The 19,642-nt window shown below is 28.3% G+C and overlaps 1 protein-coding gene across 1 annotated transcript; it reads left to right on the top strand.

The window, feature by feature from the left end:
- The first annotated feature begins 15,328 nt into the window (after positions 1-15,328).
- On the top strand, positions 15,329-18,618 carry HKL3 (hexokinase-like 3). The gene is made up of 9 exons (XM_083075342.1): positions 15,329-15,767; positions 16,000-16,150; positions 16,272-16,445; positions 16,579-16,653; positions 16,757-16,912; positions 17,211-17,309; positions 17,420-17,550; positions 17,952-18,033; positions 18,110-18,618. Exons 1-9 carry the CDS (start codon positions 15,496-15,498, stop codon positions 18,437-18,439), a joined length of 1,470 nt encoding a protein of 489 aa, XP_082931468.1. The 5' UTR covers positions 15,329-15,495; the 3' UTR covers positions 18,440-18,618.
- Positions 18,619-19,642: the final 1,024 nt, after the last annotated feature.

Genomic DNA, 19,642 nt, shown 5'->3' with positions numbered 1-19,642 from the left:
ACCAAAAAGACTAAAAATATAGAATTGTAATACTTGAGTTAAAATTTATTAATTGAAATTATAAAATCAAAATTATACAAATACAATACTTGGAAAATCAAAATGCATGTAAGGTAAAATTATATAAATTAGTCTCTATGCACAAATTATTGAGAAATTTTTTATTAATTTACTTATAAATATGAATTATATTGAACGATACCATGTGCTATATATTATTTTAGTTAAGAGCAATGCAACAATGTGTAACGCCACATGGACATAAATTAATTCGCTATCGTTATCATTAACATAAATTAACTGTATATCAACTTTTATGTTGCTAATTAAGTCGATGTCAGAGCGGGTTGAAACACGTCCTCAAGTGGCGTAAGAATGCTTCATTATTTTATTTTAAAAAAATTAAATATAGATCTGGATTTGAACTATATGATGAATTATTCAAGATGCACAAGAAAATTTGGCAGGAGAATTCAACTGCCAAAAATGCCAAATTTGTTTCTTCTAGATGGATGTTGATTGATACATCAATTCTAATTTGTTCCTATATATTACAAATGCAAATAAATTGATTTGTCATATATATATGTACATCAATTTTTTGCAAAAAAGAAAAATGATATAATGGTAGGTTAAAAGCAAGATCCATTTATCATTGTATTTTTTAGTTTCTGCATCAGATTAGAGGGAAGAAAACATCGAAAGAGAAAATGGTACAAATAGAATTATGATGAGTGACGAGAAACACTGGAAGGATTTGTATAGAGCATCGGAGAGATCTTAGAGGAAGCTTTGACTGGTTGAACATGGCTGCAGTGTATTTTTTTAAACTCTAAAACTTGACTAAAACTGCATCATTAACCTTTCACCATTGAAAATCTAATGTATATTGTTTATCACGATAGCGATAGTAGTTTTTTTTTTTTTTTAATCATCTAACATCTTTAATTAAATGAACATGAAATCGTGATACACGTGGCTTTAATGACATACAAGACTAAAACCGTTGTCACACGTTTACAATTATTAACGGTTAAATTTCAGTTTAATTTGTCCATTTAAACTTAGTTTGAGTAATTAATGAACAATCTTAACTTGGAAAAAAAACAATCAGAAAAATGAGTTTAAGTTTAATACAATACTTTTAAAACTGAACTCCTCATTTTATCGGTTTAAATACTATTTCAAAATTTAATAGCTTAATCATAATTGAATCATAATCAAAGAAGTTTTAATAAAATAATAATTATTGTTATTAATATAAAATAATATTAACTATATATAATATTATAATTTATAATATTAAAAGTTAAAATAAAATTATATATAAATTCTTTACACATAAAAATTTAAAATAAATATAATACAATATAATATCTAACTTCAAATTTTAATAAAATGTTATAATATCCATTAACAACAAATTTTTTTTTTTATCTTTTAACAATAACAAGTTTACATCCCACATCTCAAGTTAAAAATGACAAAATAATATATTTTAATATTAAATTATAAAACAAAGAAAAATTACATAAATGATTTATTTCTATATATAATTTTATTAAATATATTTTTTATGAAAATTTAATCTAATTTTAAATTTTAAATTTTAAAAATATATTTAAATTGAAACTCGTTTTCACTTATTATTTTGTCCTAGTTCGACTGATTGTTAACCAATTTGTACTGATTATAAAGTGTTTTGATTTTCAATAGTTATTGAACTGTTTATCGGTTCGATTAGTTGAATCAATAGATCTAATTTTAAATTTATTTAATATATGTATTACTAATGTAAAAATTTTAATATTACCAACTAATATATTAAAATTGATCTTAAATATAAATTTGAAATTAATTATTAAAAATGATAATTTTTGAAAAGATAATCAATGAATCATGAAGAAATAAAAGACGTATAGTAATATAAACTTATTGAGCACCGAACTACGTAGAAAAATAGGAATATTTTAGCATTATCTTTTACCACTTTTCTATTTATATATATGCTTTTTAATAATGATATGGGTGTTGTACACGTAAATAGAAGATATTGGGGACCATTAAAGATGTTTAATTCTTTATAGCGAAAATTGATAATACAAAATGCATGAGTGATATTAAATATCACCACCCCACATAAGTAATTAAATTAGCCACAAGCTTGAACTATTAATTTTCGCAATCATGATTTGAAGTATAAACATTAATTAAGGATCCGATTTTCCCTTCTATATATTTTCCTAACAAGTGGGTCAATTAATTTTACTAATTACTAAACGTATTATGTCCTTTTCTTTGTAGTCAAGTGAACCATTAAATTAAACGCAAAGTGTCATTTATTTCTAGAACAAATTAAGCTTATATCACGAGCTTTTCTTTACTAAAAAAAGGTTGTCTTATAATGAGATCTATCATATAATGAGACAAAAATTTTCATTAAAAAATATTTTTACTTACACAATAAATAATTTATATATTGGTATATTATTAAAAAGTGTAAATATATATTATAGTGATACATAAAATATACTGTCAAATCTTATTTAAAATTAATATTAAAATTATATATAATTATCTATTTTATAATGATATTCACTTTATATAACATTTCTTATAATATTGATATTGGCACACAATTTTTATTTTTTACTTTTTTAACGTTTACCGAACATTATTTATAAGTTATAATATAATATTTTATTGAATGATTAAAGAGAATAATATAATATATGAGTCATATCAATGTAATATTTATCAAACAAATAAGAAGTGGGTGTAATAACAACAAAAAGTAAGAGAGATATATACAATTGCATAAAACTCTAAAAGATTTGTCACGTTGATTTTATCAAATATTTTATCTAATCATCGTTGATAAAATCTTCTATCTCAAATTACACATTTTCTACTTTACATAATATATAATAAATTTAATATTACTCAAACTAACATATTGTTGATAAATAATTTTGCTCTTATTTTTGAGAAGTGATCCACCATATTATACGGATTTGTTCCATTTCACACGTTATTTTGCAATTTCGCCCACTTAGCTTTAATTTTTTTCTTGAGGTGTTCCAAATAAGAAACACTATTCCTACTAACCATGGACAAAGAAAATGAATGGGAATAGACCAAACCGACCATACCAAAAGTGACAAAAACATGGGCGGCATCTAAATTATCGGTATCTGTTATTGTCTTATTCATTTCTAGTTTCTCAATGGATATGATGAGAATTGACTCAACTGGTTCATATCTACTATGGTCGGCGATCTTATTGCTCCAGATTTCCTGGAATAGAAAAAATAACATGCATCGATTGATATGGATTTCAATTTAATCGATTAGCCCCCTTCTCTTTTTCCCACTAGCTTTATTCCAAAGACTTGAGTACACACACCAACTTTGAAGATGAAACCCCAAAGACTTTGGTGTGAAAATTCCACCCGTACATTTTCCGATCCCTGCATTGATGCAATGAAATTTCCAAGTATTATTTTCTAAATCTATGTAATTGGCGAAATAGTTTTAGACATGGATATATTATATATTTGAACAAATTGTATATGATAATGGAATTAATGACATGAATATTGGAACCACAATTACACTTAGTATTGTTTATTCTAAGCTTGCAAAATTTGGTATAGATAGCAACAAATTCAATTGCACCTTTTGGCCTTTGGTGTTAGCATTCGTATAAGCGTATGTTTGAAAATATGTTGGTGGGCTGGTGAACCTATCACGGTGAAAGGAATTTCTTTGCATACTTTGGTTGAACGTATTTTGAAGATTTCAATTTAAAACCTATTTTTAAATATAAATTCCACCAACAACCAATCTCTAACTTCTCTGAAATTTTATATATATTTTTCTTTTCCTTTTTGAATTTTGACCCATCTCATTTCTTTTTGAAAAATGACAAGCACTCAAGCACAACTTCAAAACCGTGTACGTGTATCTTTAAATTGGATTAATGAATGCTGTATACAAATTATTTGGAAAAATAAATAGATTTTACCATAATTTGTTTTTATTTTTATTTTTGAGAGGTAATTTGTTCTTATTTGAATTGTCTAAAATAATTTTTTTATGATAAAGTTACAAACAATTAAGAGCATGAAGTTATTTACGGTAACTGATTTTACATTTAAATAAATAACTATTGCAAAAAATTAACAACATAAACCAAATAGAAAATAATTTATTAATTTTCAGTCATAATCACTAAAGACTTACTCGCTTGAAAATATCATAATAAAAATAATTTATGACTATAATATGATCTTTACTAATATTTTCAAACCGAGATTATAAATAGTTGTCTATGAGAGCGTAATTCTAGAAATAAGTTAATTTAAAACTTTATATATGACATAAAAAGAAGGGGGAAATGGGACCATTTTTGTATTGAAAAAAATAGGCTACACAATAAAATAAAGTGGAAATCATTTACATTGACATTCAATCATATATCACCATGTGTGATAAATAAATTTTTATTGATTTTTATGAAGAATAATTAAAGCGTCTTACCAACAATAATTTTTTAATCCTCGAGAATATTTAATTACATCGTTTGTATATAGTCATTTAACTTTTTATATTATTATGATGGAGTTTACATTTATCATTTAAAAGAGTCACATCTACTCAAATCCAATACAATTATTATTAATAATGATAACAAAAAATTGAATGTTTAATATATTGATATATAACTCAAATTCAATATTTATTATCAAGTGAAATACAGTTCGGTTAATTACGCAATAATAATTTTTATAAAGTTAAACACGTATTAATTCATACATTTAACGCTTAAATCAGACCAATTTTTAATTAAAATTTTAAATATGTTTTTAATCTTTATAAAAAGAAAGAGTTTTGATTTTGCATCTCATAATTTTTTTTCATCTTTTTAAAATTTAAAATTATTATTTTTGACTCTTAAAATAAATAAATCATAATTTTAATCTTTCAAATATTTTATTTAATTTTCATCTGCTTGAAATATGACATCACTTATTTTTATTAGTCTTTAATGTTCATTTACAGTAGATAAATATGATTTATTTTAGGTATTTTGAAATTTTTCTACAAGTATCACATATTGATATTGGACTATGTACACTAATATATGTCAACTAAAATGGTCATTTATCTTTTGTTCAACATATAAGAAATTAATTAATGTTATGTAATAGTATAGATCAAAAATAATTATTTTCAATTTTAGAGGATAAAAAAGAAAAAGAAATTATAATAACCAAAATCTAAATTTATTCATTCTATATGGACTAAAATTGCCAACATTTTAAAAACCAAAATTATCAAGTCACATTGATCCAAAGTTTAATAATTTAATCATAATTGAACCACAATCAAACTAGAATTAATAAAATAATATTAAATAATATAATTTCACTATCTTACAAAACTAAAAATTAAAATAAAACACCATTTTATAAGTTTGTAACATTCAAAATGCATGCATGTAAAAGATCAAACTAAATATAATATAATATTTAAATATAAATTTTAATAAAAATATAAAGATGTTCATTAACAATAACATATTTTCATCTAGAACAAAATAAAATGTCAAATTAGTTTAATATAAAATTGTAAAAAATCAAGATATGAAAAATTATAAGTTAATATAAATAATAAAAAATTATATTTTATAAGAAAATATAAAAAATTATTGATAAAATAATTTATTTCGATTTATAATCTATATTAAATACAGGTGTTATTTTTCTCAAAAATATTTTAAATTCAATTTTAAAAATTAAATCTTCCACTTTTTTTTAATTAACAGACCAGTTAAACTTGTTAGTTTATCCGATTTGCAAGACAACAAAAAAATACATCATTCACACCTTAATTAAATAAAAAAAATGATATGATATAATAAAATGACTTGCACGTGGTTATACGTTATGTGTCTTCTTATTCCATGTTCTTTTGTTTTTGGCCTTTTGTGCTGACGTTATCTTCCTCATCAATTATACCAAGTTAAAGACAACTACGCTCAACCAACTTTTGGGGTGGATATCTCTCAAAATCCAACATGTGAATATTTTTATAGGAACACCTGTCAAAGGAAATGCGACATCTTTCTTTCATTGATGGCAAATTGCAATAGACAAAAAACAAAACCTTGACTTTACGCGACTTTAGAAATATTTTAGGAAATACAAGTGTCATATCATGGCTTAAAAAAAATTAAAAGATTAAATAAAATAATATTTTAATTCTATTTTATAAAATATTTTAACTATTAAATTTCGTCCCGTTTAGCCCTAGAACTCATCCTACCAATATTGATGAAAAGGGAAACAAAATAGAGAAAAATTAGAATATATAATTAATATAATAATAATAAAGAAAGAAAAAAAATTAGATATAATATAAAATAAAAGAAAATGGGTATACTTATATTAATAATAACTATCTTTTTCTTTTAAAGTGTGGTTACCTTTTATGAATAACATATAAGAGTTTAGACAACAACAAAAATATTTGTTTATAACTCATTTTTTCTTGTTAACTATAAGTTTAGTTAAGATATTTTTGATTAATTTAGGTATTCTATCAAATGACGAATTATGACTATAACACCTTCTAATTCGCATATAACACTAAATATGATAAGGAAATTTTTAAATAATAACTAAGTTCATACATAGATAACTAACTAAAAGTATCAAGTCCGAATGAGGAAATCACTTTACAGCTTGCATATTAAAAAATTCAACAATAATCTCTAAATAAAACATTATAAAATAAGTTCAATATGATGTCCTAAGATATGACCAAACATCATAAATGACAAATCCCAATTACACCCCAATGTTACATTCTATCTTAGCACCCCCACATAAGGTCTAAGTTTTATCACCAACATCATTAATATCATGATGAGCCTCACCTACAATAACATACATCTAAAGGGCAAAATAGAAAATAGGGAGTGAAAAGCCTCGCACTCTGGCCCATAACATAAAATAAGGTTGGATAGTCATACACATAACAAAACATGAAATCATTTATACATTTATATGACCCAAGATAACACAATAAGGTCAATTGCAATTTAAAATAGAACTCATCACACAACTATCCAATGACAAGCATAATGTAATGGACATGGACTTAATGTATGTATACATGTGGTGTCAATCAATATTTCAACATTATCTGAAGGCTCCCTACCCGAAGGCGAAATGATTCATGCATGTAACGTATGCTTTACAAATAGGACTCAGTACAATATCATGTCATCACAATATGCATTCACAACTGCATATTTCTTCATAATCATCACATGTGCACATCGTGGCTAAGCCTCGACTTAGATTTTTTATCATATGACCCTCATAAGATTCATACACATCAAAATATCATGGTGCAATACCAATTCACATCTAACAATATCATAAATACATACTCAACATTCCATACTTAATTATCAATATTTTATGGTACAAGAATCACATATTTGTAGTTCAAACACAACAATTACATAACATCATCTTATACACCTCAATTAGAATTATTATGAAATTATATAATCATATGTCAATATCTCAGCCATAATCACTAACAGATAAACATCACTAAACATTTAAATCAATAACTTAACTTGTCTAGTAACATTATCAATATCACATATTAAGTCTTTAGACATCACTATCACCAAAAGACCTCAAATCATTACTAATTAACTTACACCATAACTTATTCAGAATTGTTTTCTCCCATAATTTATCTTTCATAAACATTAATATAGGTACATCAAAAAATTCATAAGATCAAACACTTAAAGGGTAAAGTTATTCATCATCATCATTTAGAAACTTACATTTCCATAACTTAATTGTCTAAGACATCGTGTGGTTCAAACACCTTATTTAGAGCTATATATATGTTATCAAGTTGATCTTAATTTTATTTCAGAGCTAAGACAGTTGTCTACAACTTTTATGTTAACCTCAAGAATTAATTTTTTCATCTATTATTTTTTTTAAAAAAATACAAAATAACAACCTTTTAGCCTAAATCTGACAATTTAACATTTATTCACTAATTTAATCATAACTTGAGTTCTAGACCTCCTTTTTAGGTGATTCTTACAACATTTGACAGCTAACATTCATGATTACAACTTTCATGAATATTACAAAACCTTGGGGTGTTACAATGTCTCCTCAAAAGTTATGTTTTAATGATAATAAACACAAATTTTTTTTAAAGCATAAAAAGATCAATATCTAAGACGATAGCATAAAACGCATGTTAAGACAATATTCCTAAAGTTTATGCATGTCCGCCTACCATACTAAACATATCATTTGTCATAGAAAAATGTTTTAAATATCATATTTAATGTGTTTAATATTCCTAGCTATCATCTATTTTCAACTTATATCATAACAGATCAAAGGAATAAGAATTTCTTTGACACTTGTAATGTATAGAAAAAGACAAGATCTATTTTCCATCAGAGAAAGGACTGGGTTTGTTTTTTGTTAGAAAAAGGACTAGTAAATACCTCAAAGTTTGACACCCTTCTACCCCAACTGATTTAATATTTAAATTATAAATAAATAAAATATATAAAAAATTATGAGAAATTAAAAATAAACTCATAATAACTTTCTCATAAATAACTTTGTAAAAAGGTTCACAAAAAATTATCATCACTTAATTAAAACAAATGAACGTATAATACTATTGTCTCAATTAAAATAAGTACGACTTTTTAAATCAATAAAGTTGTTGTAGTGGTAATAATAATAATAATAATAATAATAATAATAATATAATAATAATAATAATAATAAACAAAATCTAATATAAATCCAACTCAACAACCACTAGTTCTAAAATTTATCTATGATGTCACACTATTAGAGTATGACTCCTCTTTATGACTCTTTTTCCTCAAACTCATCTTCCTATACCTACTCTAATCCTACAAATGGAATTCAACCCAACCACAAGAATAAAAACACAAAGAGTGAGAATACATCTCATCCATAAAAAACATATACAAGATATAAAGATAGACACACAAACACATATATAGTAATTCCATCGCACATACCATAGTCCATCTCATATATAATAATATCAACCATTGGTACATTCTCATCCATCATTTACTATCATTCCATCTCAAAATACAACATAATAATAAATTATGACTCATAAAGTGCATGCCCCTAAATATACATGCATGTAGTACTAATCTCCTCCTCCTCTTCCTCATCATCATCATCATCGAGTATATAGAATAGCCTAGGAGTAATGGAATGGAACCACCCCATCCAATAGTGTAAAGACCGCCCATCAATAGTGATCCCTCTGAACCACCTCAATTAAGAGATGTCTATTAGGGTGTTGTCAAAGTGTTACAACTAGTCATGGTAGCCTCTCATTCTCTTTAGAGGTTTCCCTACCATAACACCCCCTCGGGATATAGGTACATAACCTATGATATCCCACTTGTATAGACTCATACTATCTCGCAAAATAAAGCATAATTACATAAACTCAATACACTCAAACAATAAAACAATATGCAATGCTCAACTATTCAAAGTGCCAACCTGCAATACTGGACTTATTCATCATATCAAATCATTATCATTCATAGTGATACATCATCTCATATATCATTATATTTTCCTACACATCAATATTATGCATTCTCATCATTCATCCATCATATATCATCAATATCATAACATCATCCTAGTCATAGTACAACATATTTCATAAACGTACATATCAATACTCAATAATTTCTTCACTTACTAAACATTATCAATCCTTCCTCGAGGTTCCTCACTTAATCATTAATAAGTAAGGTAAAACATCTTAGAATAAGAAAAGGAGCTACACTTGACAAGAATGGGTTCACGCTCGATGTGGAGAGGTCAGGGACCTCACTGTCAAATTCACACCTGCCACAAGGTTACCCATGCTAGATGTGGTGAGGTTTGGGATCTCTCTATCTTAGTCTCACTCAACATGGTTCATGCCATGCCTAACATCACCATGCTTGCAAAATCGACATTAAAAGGCGTCAAACGCAACACCTCACACCCAACTCTAACAGGTCTAGGACCTGTCTGGCAACCTATGCCTAGTGTGGTCATTCTCATGCTCGACACAATCATAGAAATTGCACATCATAGCTTCGCGATTGCATGTCTTGTCTTCTCTAACATAGCAATTATCAACACATACCATGTAATTATCAATTATCAACACATACCATGTAATTGATCAATTAATGAGTACATAATCAATGAATATCCAAAATGACATCAATCATCAATATTCATATGCTATCACTCAAATCCGTAATTCATACAAAAACCCACCATTCAAATATACCGCTCATCATTCAATTACATCGATCAACTTGTCATACTATACCATAAATAGAGCATTAACAAATTCAACAATATCTACATACATATAATGTGGTTAAACATACAACCTACAAGACTTAGGGTTCACCCCTCTATCCTTATCCCTCATATATGTCTATAAGCAATTGATAATCCCATTTCCCCTACTTGGTGTGACGATTCTTGTGGAACGACGCTTTTTTGATGGCTCTTGTCACTAGTCTATGTCTTTCTCAATGTTCTCTTATAGGTCTCCTCCTGTGAGCACTCTAGGTTTTCAAAAATACACTTAATGACCTAACCCTTCTCTATTTTCCTTTTTGAATTAGTCTTCGGGTTGGGCCCAAAGTCTAGCCCAATTATTTCTAATGAGTTCTTCCATTTATTTTGATTAATAAAATATATATCTTATAAATAATATTTTATTCAAATTCATTAATTATTTATTTTAAAAAAAATATATAGGATGTTACACAAAGTATGGAAAGTCATCCAAAAGTTGTTTAGGACTACTACAAGCTCCAATTCCTTACCTTTTGTACCTTACAATTGGTAAGCAACATTCTTGATCAAATAAGAAGAAGTCATTTGGTGAAACATATTAAATGTAAGCATTAAATGTACCAATGGGCACATATTCACACAAGAAAGCAAGATAAAGTATGGTGAAGTAAGTCAACAAATGTAATTCAATGATTTGTAACGATCATCTTCATATGTTACCTTAATAAAGAAGCATAGACAAACTCAAAGAAAAAGAAGAAGCACATATATTTCATTCTTTATTCTTTCTCTATAAAACTATTCTTTATACCATATTGTTGTATCATTCCTTGCTTGTAAGACAATTCTTTGTTATTTATTCAACTTAAACTTTGTGTTTATCTTGAAGTTTAAAAAGACTTTTGTTGTTAAAAGAATACTTGGTGTTGAAACCTACTTAGGTAGTTTACTTGAAAAGACAAACCAAAGAAAACTTAGGTTGAGTCATTAGTGACTTTTGTAAAAAATATTTATATTTTATGAAAAATGGCTGAATTTGATCAAGAATTAGATGTAGTTTCAATGATTGAGACAAGTTGGTATAGAAACACCTTGTATTATTTGCTTTAGTGTCCTTGTATCTAACTTACTACTTACACAAAAAGTGTTAAGAGTTTTTGTTGACACAATTCTCTCATTCTTTTGTCTATCTTTACTCGACATTAAGTTTAATAAATTTAACTTAATGTATTTTGAAGACGAGATTGAGCTATATTTTAAGTTGCCCTAACCTAATGAATGTTATATATTATTTTTAAAATATAATTATTTATATCAACATTGTTTATCTTAAAATATATATAGTAAAATATATCTTATTATAATTTTATATCTTAAATCCACAATTTAACAATATATAATATAATAAATTAATATATCGTCAATAAAACGGGTTAATTTAGTCTTTTCTCGTACACTATTGAATTTTAATAAGTCATATTTAAATTATTAAAATTGATTCTATCACAATTTAAAACTAAATAAAATGATGACAAATTAACCTATTCACACATGATCACAATTTCAAACCAATAACAACAATAATAAACTAATGCAACCCTCCCCAATAGCATATATTATGACTCAATGTTAGTTGTTTGTTTTATAAGGAAAGTGCTATTTATGTATTGATATATCAGTTTTATACTTTGTTTTATTGACAATAAGTTTTTTTATATTAATTATTATTTAAAAATAGTATAAAATAATGTCATAAAGTGTGATATAAATAATATTATTTTAAAATCAAATAATGGAATGATGGTGTGGTTAATTTCCGGTACGAACTTTTATCTTTTATGAATGTGAGTTTAAATCTCACTGAAATCACTTTTCTTGCTAGGTAAGAAATTCTCTATAAAAATCTTTTGACTCTTACACTTTGTTTAGTAACGTTGATTTTGTGAAGAAATTGGCCATAAGGAAAGAAATAGACCCAATTTAAAAATTGGTGTGGTAGTTTGATAGCACAGATAAACAGGGGAGAGAAGTTAAAAGTTGATGAATTCCATGTGTTTTTTTCTTCTTCCTTTTTTCGTTAAGTAGTGTGGAAAATGCAACGAAAGCTGCAACTTTTGAAAGACAAAACTATATTAGCAAAAATAGTATGATCAAAGGCCCATGAACTATAGAATAATTTCGTAGGAGTTGTTGAGTTGGTTTTTTTCATTCGACACCACCTACTCTGTTATTGGTAAGAAGATCATTTAATGTTTATTTGTTGATTAATGGTTATTCTTCTCAATCTTAAATGGTTACATGCATGTGTTTATGTTAGATCCGTATATATTGATTTTGTTGTGTATATTGTGAATCTATGCCTATAATGGAGTGTTGACCATATTTTATTTGTTTGAAAGTTCTAGATTTAATTTGTTGGAGAAGCTGCTATTTTTTTTACAGATTTAATCACATATATCAATCGATTAAATAGTATAATTATGGTTGTTTTCATCTTAATTGAGTCTATATGTACACAATGGATTATAGAAATTAGTTAGCTTTATTTATTTATTCATTTTAATCGATTGAATTTTTATTTTAATTGATTAAAAAATTCATTCTTCTTTGTAATTGATCGCATGTTGGATCTGTGTTATTATGAGAACCTAACCTCTATTTTTTGTTTGGATATGATTTATTTTGTATGTGATTCATCTATTTTATTTATTTCATGAGTTTTAGTCAAATGATGTTGGAAGATATATATTATTCAATTGCAATATATACTAAACAATCGTTTGAAATATGGTTTTAATATATTGAGTTTAATAAAATTCTTTCTGAAATACTTTTTAAATCAACTAAGTTAAATTGGTAATCAATTTTATTCATTAGTTATTTGTGTGGAAATCATCGTTAATTGATTATAAATTCGACGTAACTGATTAAAAATCGAATGGATTGTTTTCATATTTCCTAAACTACTTTTTAATCAATTAAATTTAGTAAGAAAAATTGATTAAATTATTGGAGCGTGTTCATGCACACTAATTTGTCATTTTAATTAAACAATTTTAAATAATTGATTGAATTATATTGAAGCGCGTTCATGCTTGTGTTGCCATTTTAATCAATTGAAATTCTCTAACAATCGATTGAACCATGCATATTAGCGCATGTTCATGCTCCTAGACTATCTTTTTAATTGATTGACCTTCAAAACTAATCGATTGAAACATGTTATCACAAGTGAGTAGTTTGAAGTCCAATTTAATCTTTTACACTTAAAAACATAATCAACTAAAAAAGGTGTCAACACCTTACCTTGAATTGAGTTAATCCACTAACTCACTAATTTATTCAATTATATGTAGATTTTTATCAATTAGGTTACACCAGCAGTAATTTATGCTAACAAAATTGCTAGGTAATCAATTAACTATTTTAAAAAAACTTACTAAATGAAAGTTACTCATAATCAATTTTACATTATGTAATGGATTAAATGAATGTTTGGACATTAGTTATTTTTTAATTAGTTTTTAAGGGCAGCAATGAAATATCTTATATTTTATATATAAGTTCTTTTTTAACTTTCTTTCTATCAAAACCAAATAATTTCATAATATTATTTTTCTTCTCTCTTCCTTTTATTTTTCTTAAACCAAACAATCCAAAAGTATATATGTTTCAATCATTTTGTCTCTTTTGAGCCACCCTAAACCCATTCTATCGATGTTTTTCACTTATTTTTCTCTCACATTTTTTCTATTCTACTATTTTTTTTCTTTCCTATACCAAACGGAGAATTAGGTACTAGTTGAGTAACAACAATATAATGTGAAACTTTTTACAATTTGAATCTGTGCAGCAAATTTCTTGATGACTCAAATGACACCCTCAACATTTCATTGCACTTATTTCAATAATATGCGGATGTCCCCATTCTATTAAGAAAAATATTAATTTAATTTGTCTGAAAATTGGAAGTATAAAAGGACGAATTTGTGGCATTTGAATCCAAACTTTTTAAATAAGTATAATGGTTTGGTCATTGGTGTGTTCTAATCAAAATTTTCACTCAGTTGATATAATGCAACTACATATTTTAATTTAATTTCTTGTGTACATCGTTTTCTTTTCGCTTTATGCAATACATAAAACAGATCTGCATGCTACTAGTGCTAGAACTGTAGTAGTATGTAGGGCAAGAACACATATATTGACTTGAGAGGGTTTAAAGCGCACAAGGGCAATTGACTGGGTGGAAAGTAGCTTTATAAATATTGGGCCCGGCTAAAGAAAATACTTTCCTCCTTAATTTATTCGTATGCATCAAAGTATAAACTTTTCTCCTGAATTGCACCAAAAAGTTTCAGCACCACAAATTTGACACATTGGTCCATGTGCAACAAATTTCAACTTTCTGTTAGCCACATTTCAAATCCGTAATCTTTTATGTTGAAAGTTATTTTCCAAATCCATGTGAAAGGGATTTTGCTCCATGACTCAAAGTAGATTCTGTAGTGCTACAAATAAAGAAATTAGGGATAGACAGGTTAACATAATTGACAAAAACGCGACTTTTAAACACCCATAATAATTATTACTTGATACAGATGCAACATATATACAATATTTAGACAAGACAACTTTTACTTGGCAAAACCCAAATTATTTAGATCAAATTAAACATTCAAAAACAAAAAACTAGTTATACTAAGAATGGGCCAGGCTTATTCCTTAGTGGACTGCTGTTGTTATTGTTCCATTAGCCCAAGCTGGTGTTACTTCAATAATGGGCCAGGCTTACTCCCAAGTGGTTAGCCCATAGCCCATTTATATGTGAAAGAGCTCTCAACCCATACAAAAAAATAACTATTAATCCTCCTACCTCGTAGATCCATTCAATCCCTTGATACTCGTTCCTGTATACAAGATTAACGGATTTCAGTTATCTTGATTTTGTCATACCCCAAGAAATGTTTTTCTTTTCGACCAACTTAACACACAAGAAATTAACAAAAGCATTTATTGATTTGTGTGATCTTGATTCGATTATCGTTATAGAAGGATGAGGAAAGAGACGGTGGTGGTGGTGAGCACAACGCTTGCGGTGGTGGTAGTAGGGGCGTTGATCAGAAGTTGGAAGCGGTGGAAAGAACAACAGCTGAAGCAAACGAAGAACATCATTCGAAAGTTTGCTAGGGAAAGTGCCACTCCGGTAACAAAGCTTTGGCAGGTTGCTGATGACTTGGTGTCTAGCATGAAAATCTCTCTTGCTTCTTCCGGTGAAACCCCTACTCTCAACATGAAAATTTCCAACGTTACATCCCTCCCTCAAGGGTATATAACTATATCTTTTCCCGCTTTCATTGAACTAATAATAAAGGATAAATACTGTGAAGGACTTTATAGCCTGTGAGTATAAGGACATAAAAGACAGAAGGGTTAATTACACGTTTTACTCTTTTGTTGAATTTTTTTTTTCCACAAGTATTGTCTCTCAGTTTACAAAATATCATAAATTTAAAAAATAATAATAACATGCATGCATGCATGCATGGGTACGTGGCAGAGACGAGGAAGGGTTTTATTATGGGGTTAATTTGCAAGGAAAGCATTTGTTGATGTTGTGCGCGCGGCTAGGAGGAAAGAATATGCCTGTCTCTGCGTTACAAAGAGAAGAGATTTCCATCCCCGATGCTGTCTTGGCTGGTACTTCTGAGGTAGTTATACCATAATTCAGCTGCTCCAAATTTGGCTTTTTCTGTGGTATGAATAGCAATGGTTGTTTCTGTTCACATGATAGTTTTTTAATGTTGACGTAACACGTTCATTTTTTGTCAGGAAATAACAGACTATGTAGCTACAGAGATAGCTAAGTTCGTATCGGGGCATCCTGAGATTGAGGAGAGTGCAGGCGCCAAAAAGAAGAAAATGGGCTTCACCTTGTCATATCCAGTGGACGAAGTTATGCCTTTCGCGGCTACCACATTTCAACGGAAAGGCTCAAACGACCCAGTTTAGTAGCCCCTGCATTGTTCTAATGTGTCTTACATTCTTATAAATTATGCATAGGCACGGAATTCAGTTATTACAATTAATTAAACCCTTTTCATGTTGCAAGACTAACACATTCATGATGTGGAACCAGGTTCGCAAAGGAATGGTTAAAGACCTTAATCGAGCGTTGACGAACCATGGAATGAAAATGCACGTTTCTTCACTGGTTGGTGGCCCTATCAATTAATTTTGTAAATGTTACATCTTCATGTGTCTTTGTCTTTCCATGTCTGAAACAACAGGAGATTCAAAACATTAACACTGAATAGGTTGATGAAACTATCGGAGGTTTGGCCGGTGGAAGATACTATAACACAGAGAGTGTGGCTGCAATTACCCTTGGCATGAGCACAAATGCTGCTTACGTAGAACCAGCAGAGGAAGTTGCTAATGAACTTACACAATCTCCCAATTCAAGTGAACTGGTTAGTTAATGACTATTTTTTTTTTTTATTAGTCAAAATTTCAATGACAACAATAAGGTTGAAACTTAAAAACCTTTACAACACGATTAGTTAATAACTATTATATCATTACAAAAAAAAAATTAATGAAGAAACAATTTATATGTAATGTTTTTAAAATCTGTCATTAAATTTTTTGTGACCCATTATTATTATTGAAGAAAAAGCAATTTTCATCGCCGAATTTGGTTACAAATACATTAGTTTTTATACTGTGAATTGAGCAACTTAAATGATTAATTCGGGTGTAGTATTGCAGGTAATAAGCATGGAATGGGGAAATTTCAGTTCCCCTCGTCTTCCTTTAACATCATATGATGCTAGTGTAGATGCTGAAAGCTCAAATCCTGGTAGTGGGGTATAGCTCCTGAAATCACTGTTGTGCATTTACCATCGTAATATATATAAATCATCTAAACTGGCCCCTGAGTTTTCTTTTCTTTTCTTTTTTCTTTTTTACCTCATCAGACTTTCGAAAAGCTTATTTCAGGGATGTATTTGGGAGAAGTTGTGAGACACGTCTTGTTGAAGTTGGCCAAGGAAACAGCCTTATTTGGAAGCAGTGTGCCTCCAAAGTTAATGACTCCATACTTACTAAGGTATCTAAACCCATAATTAGTTCCTCATCTTGCAAGCTTTCATAACTTTATTGCATGATATTTTTAAAATGTGCTTGGATAAATATATTGATTTTAGTTAAAATTGATTTAGCTTTGAAGTTATTCTCACAAGATTTTTAGACATGTCGTCTTTAATTATGATTTTTAGGATATATATTACCGAGGGATTCCTCCTGATAAGGTATTATCTTCAATATGTTTTATTTAACACAATCTATTTTGAACCCAAAATTAATTTTTCATGTAAACATTTATTTAAAATCATGTTAACTTGGATGAAAGACATAAGTCCAAACACATACTAAACAATGTCACGAACTAGCTAGGCATGCGTGATGTAATTAATTAAAATAATGAGACTAACTTGTGACTTTGTATAGATCCTTTGATATGGCTGCTATGCATCAAGATACATCAGAGGATCGTGAAATAGTGGGTGAGAAACTGAGAGAGGTTTTCGAGGTAATTAAGAATGTGGCTAGATTTAATTAACAGGTGTAGCTTAGATATAATAACATGTGCGTGTTTGAAAACACAGATCGGTAGTTGCAGCCCGATGGCACGTGAAGTGGTGGCCGAGGTGTGTGACATAGTAACAGAGCGCGGTGCACGCTTAGCGGGAGCAGGAATTGTGGGGATAATAAAGAAGCTTGGGAGAATTGAGAATAGAAAGAGTGTGGTGACAGTGGAAGGTGGGCTTTATGAGCATTATCGTATTTTCAGAAACTATCTTCATAGTAGTGTCTGGGAAATGCTTGGCAATGATCTCTCAGACAATGTCATCGTTGAACATTCCCATGGTGGCTCTGGAACTGGAGCTTTGTTCCTTGCTGCTGCTCACACTTACGCACATCATGGGGATTCTTGACCCCTCTATATCTTTTAATTTCTATTCTTTTTGGCTTGCTTTTTTTTAACAACAAATATACATCATCATGCTTGGACTCCACAATGGGATTCATTGTTACTGTATCGGTTTAGCCTCTATTCAACACACAAAAAAGAAAGACGTGGAAATGTTAATAAAGAGCAACGATTTGCATTGAATTGTAAAGAGAGCGTAATTTGGTTGTTGTTCTTGCTATATATATGTTGGAGTCATTGTTAACAACTTGAGAAGGACTTGACCCATTTGAGACAAATCTTCCTTAATGTATGTGCCACGTTTCTTCATAGTACCCTCATTTCTGATTGATTGATTTATTTGAAACGAATATGCACAAGTGAATCCAAGATGATCCTATTGACACAGATGGATTATTAAGGGGAAGTTTCTCCTGTTCCTTTAAAAATTGAATTATTTTAATATTTTTTTTACAATTAAAATAAGTATGTGTTAATTAATGATGTCACATCAGTTTTTAAATATTTATATTATTAATTTTAAATTTTTTATCAATTATTCTTTTTAAAAAAAATAATTATTATTATTAGTTTTCAAACCCTTGGATTATTATGACGGTGCAGTTTTAAGATCGGAGAAATAAAACTTTACATTTCTTCACGGCGGAGGATCGGAAAGTGTAGAAACAACTAAGGAGTTCATTGTTACCGCTAATACACGGAGAACTTCGTGTATATATCCAACTTAATAGAACTTCATTTTCCCTGACAATGCAAATCCCCAAAACTTAAGAAAAAAAATCAATCACTACCTTGAAAAAGCATCATAAATAGAGAATTTCATATGTACGGTGTTGCAAAATAAAAGAATTTGAGGCAAATGTAACTACTCTAGTGTTCTTGAAAGAGATGTAAAAATCCGTAATATCAAAAAAATTGATAATTTTTTGATTCTCTGAAAGGTTCAAGGTTGTAGATGTGGATGGATGCAAATGATATTGTGAGGGATGATATATATATTTCTCGTTAATGTCATTCCTATTCTTGTTCAAACTATTCCAAATCTCTCTAAACTTAAAACTAAAAATTAACTTAATAAATTAGAAACTAAATTGAAAATATAATAGTTTTAGTATTAAAATGTAAAGTGATGATATGACTCAAAATCAATAACATGGCATACATTTGATCGGTTGTACCAAAATCTCCCAAATATTATTGGGTACTA

Source organism: Cajanus cajan, chromosome 5, assembly GCF_000230855.2.
Source record: "Cajanus cajan strain Asha chromosome 5, NIPB_CcT2T_4, whole genome shotgun sequence".
Taxonomy (NCBI): Eukaryota; Viridiplantae; Streptophyta; class Magnoliopsida; order Fabales; family Fabaceae; genus Cajanus; species Cajanus cajan.
This window is presented reverse-complemented; position numbering and strand designations above follow the sequence as displayed.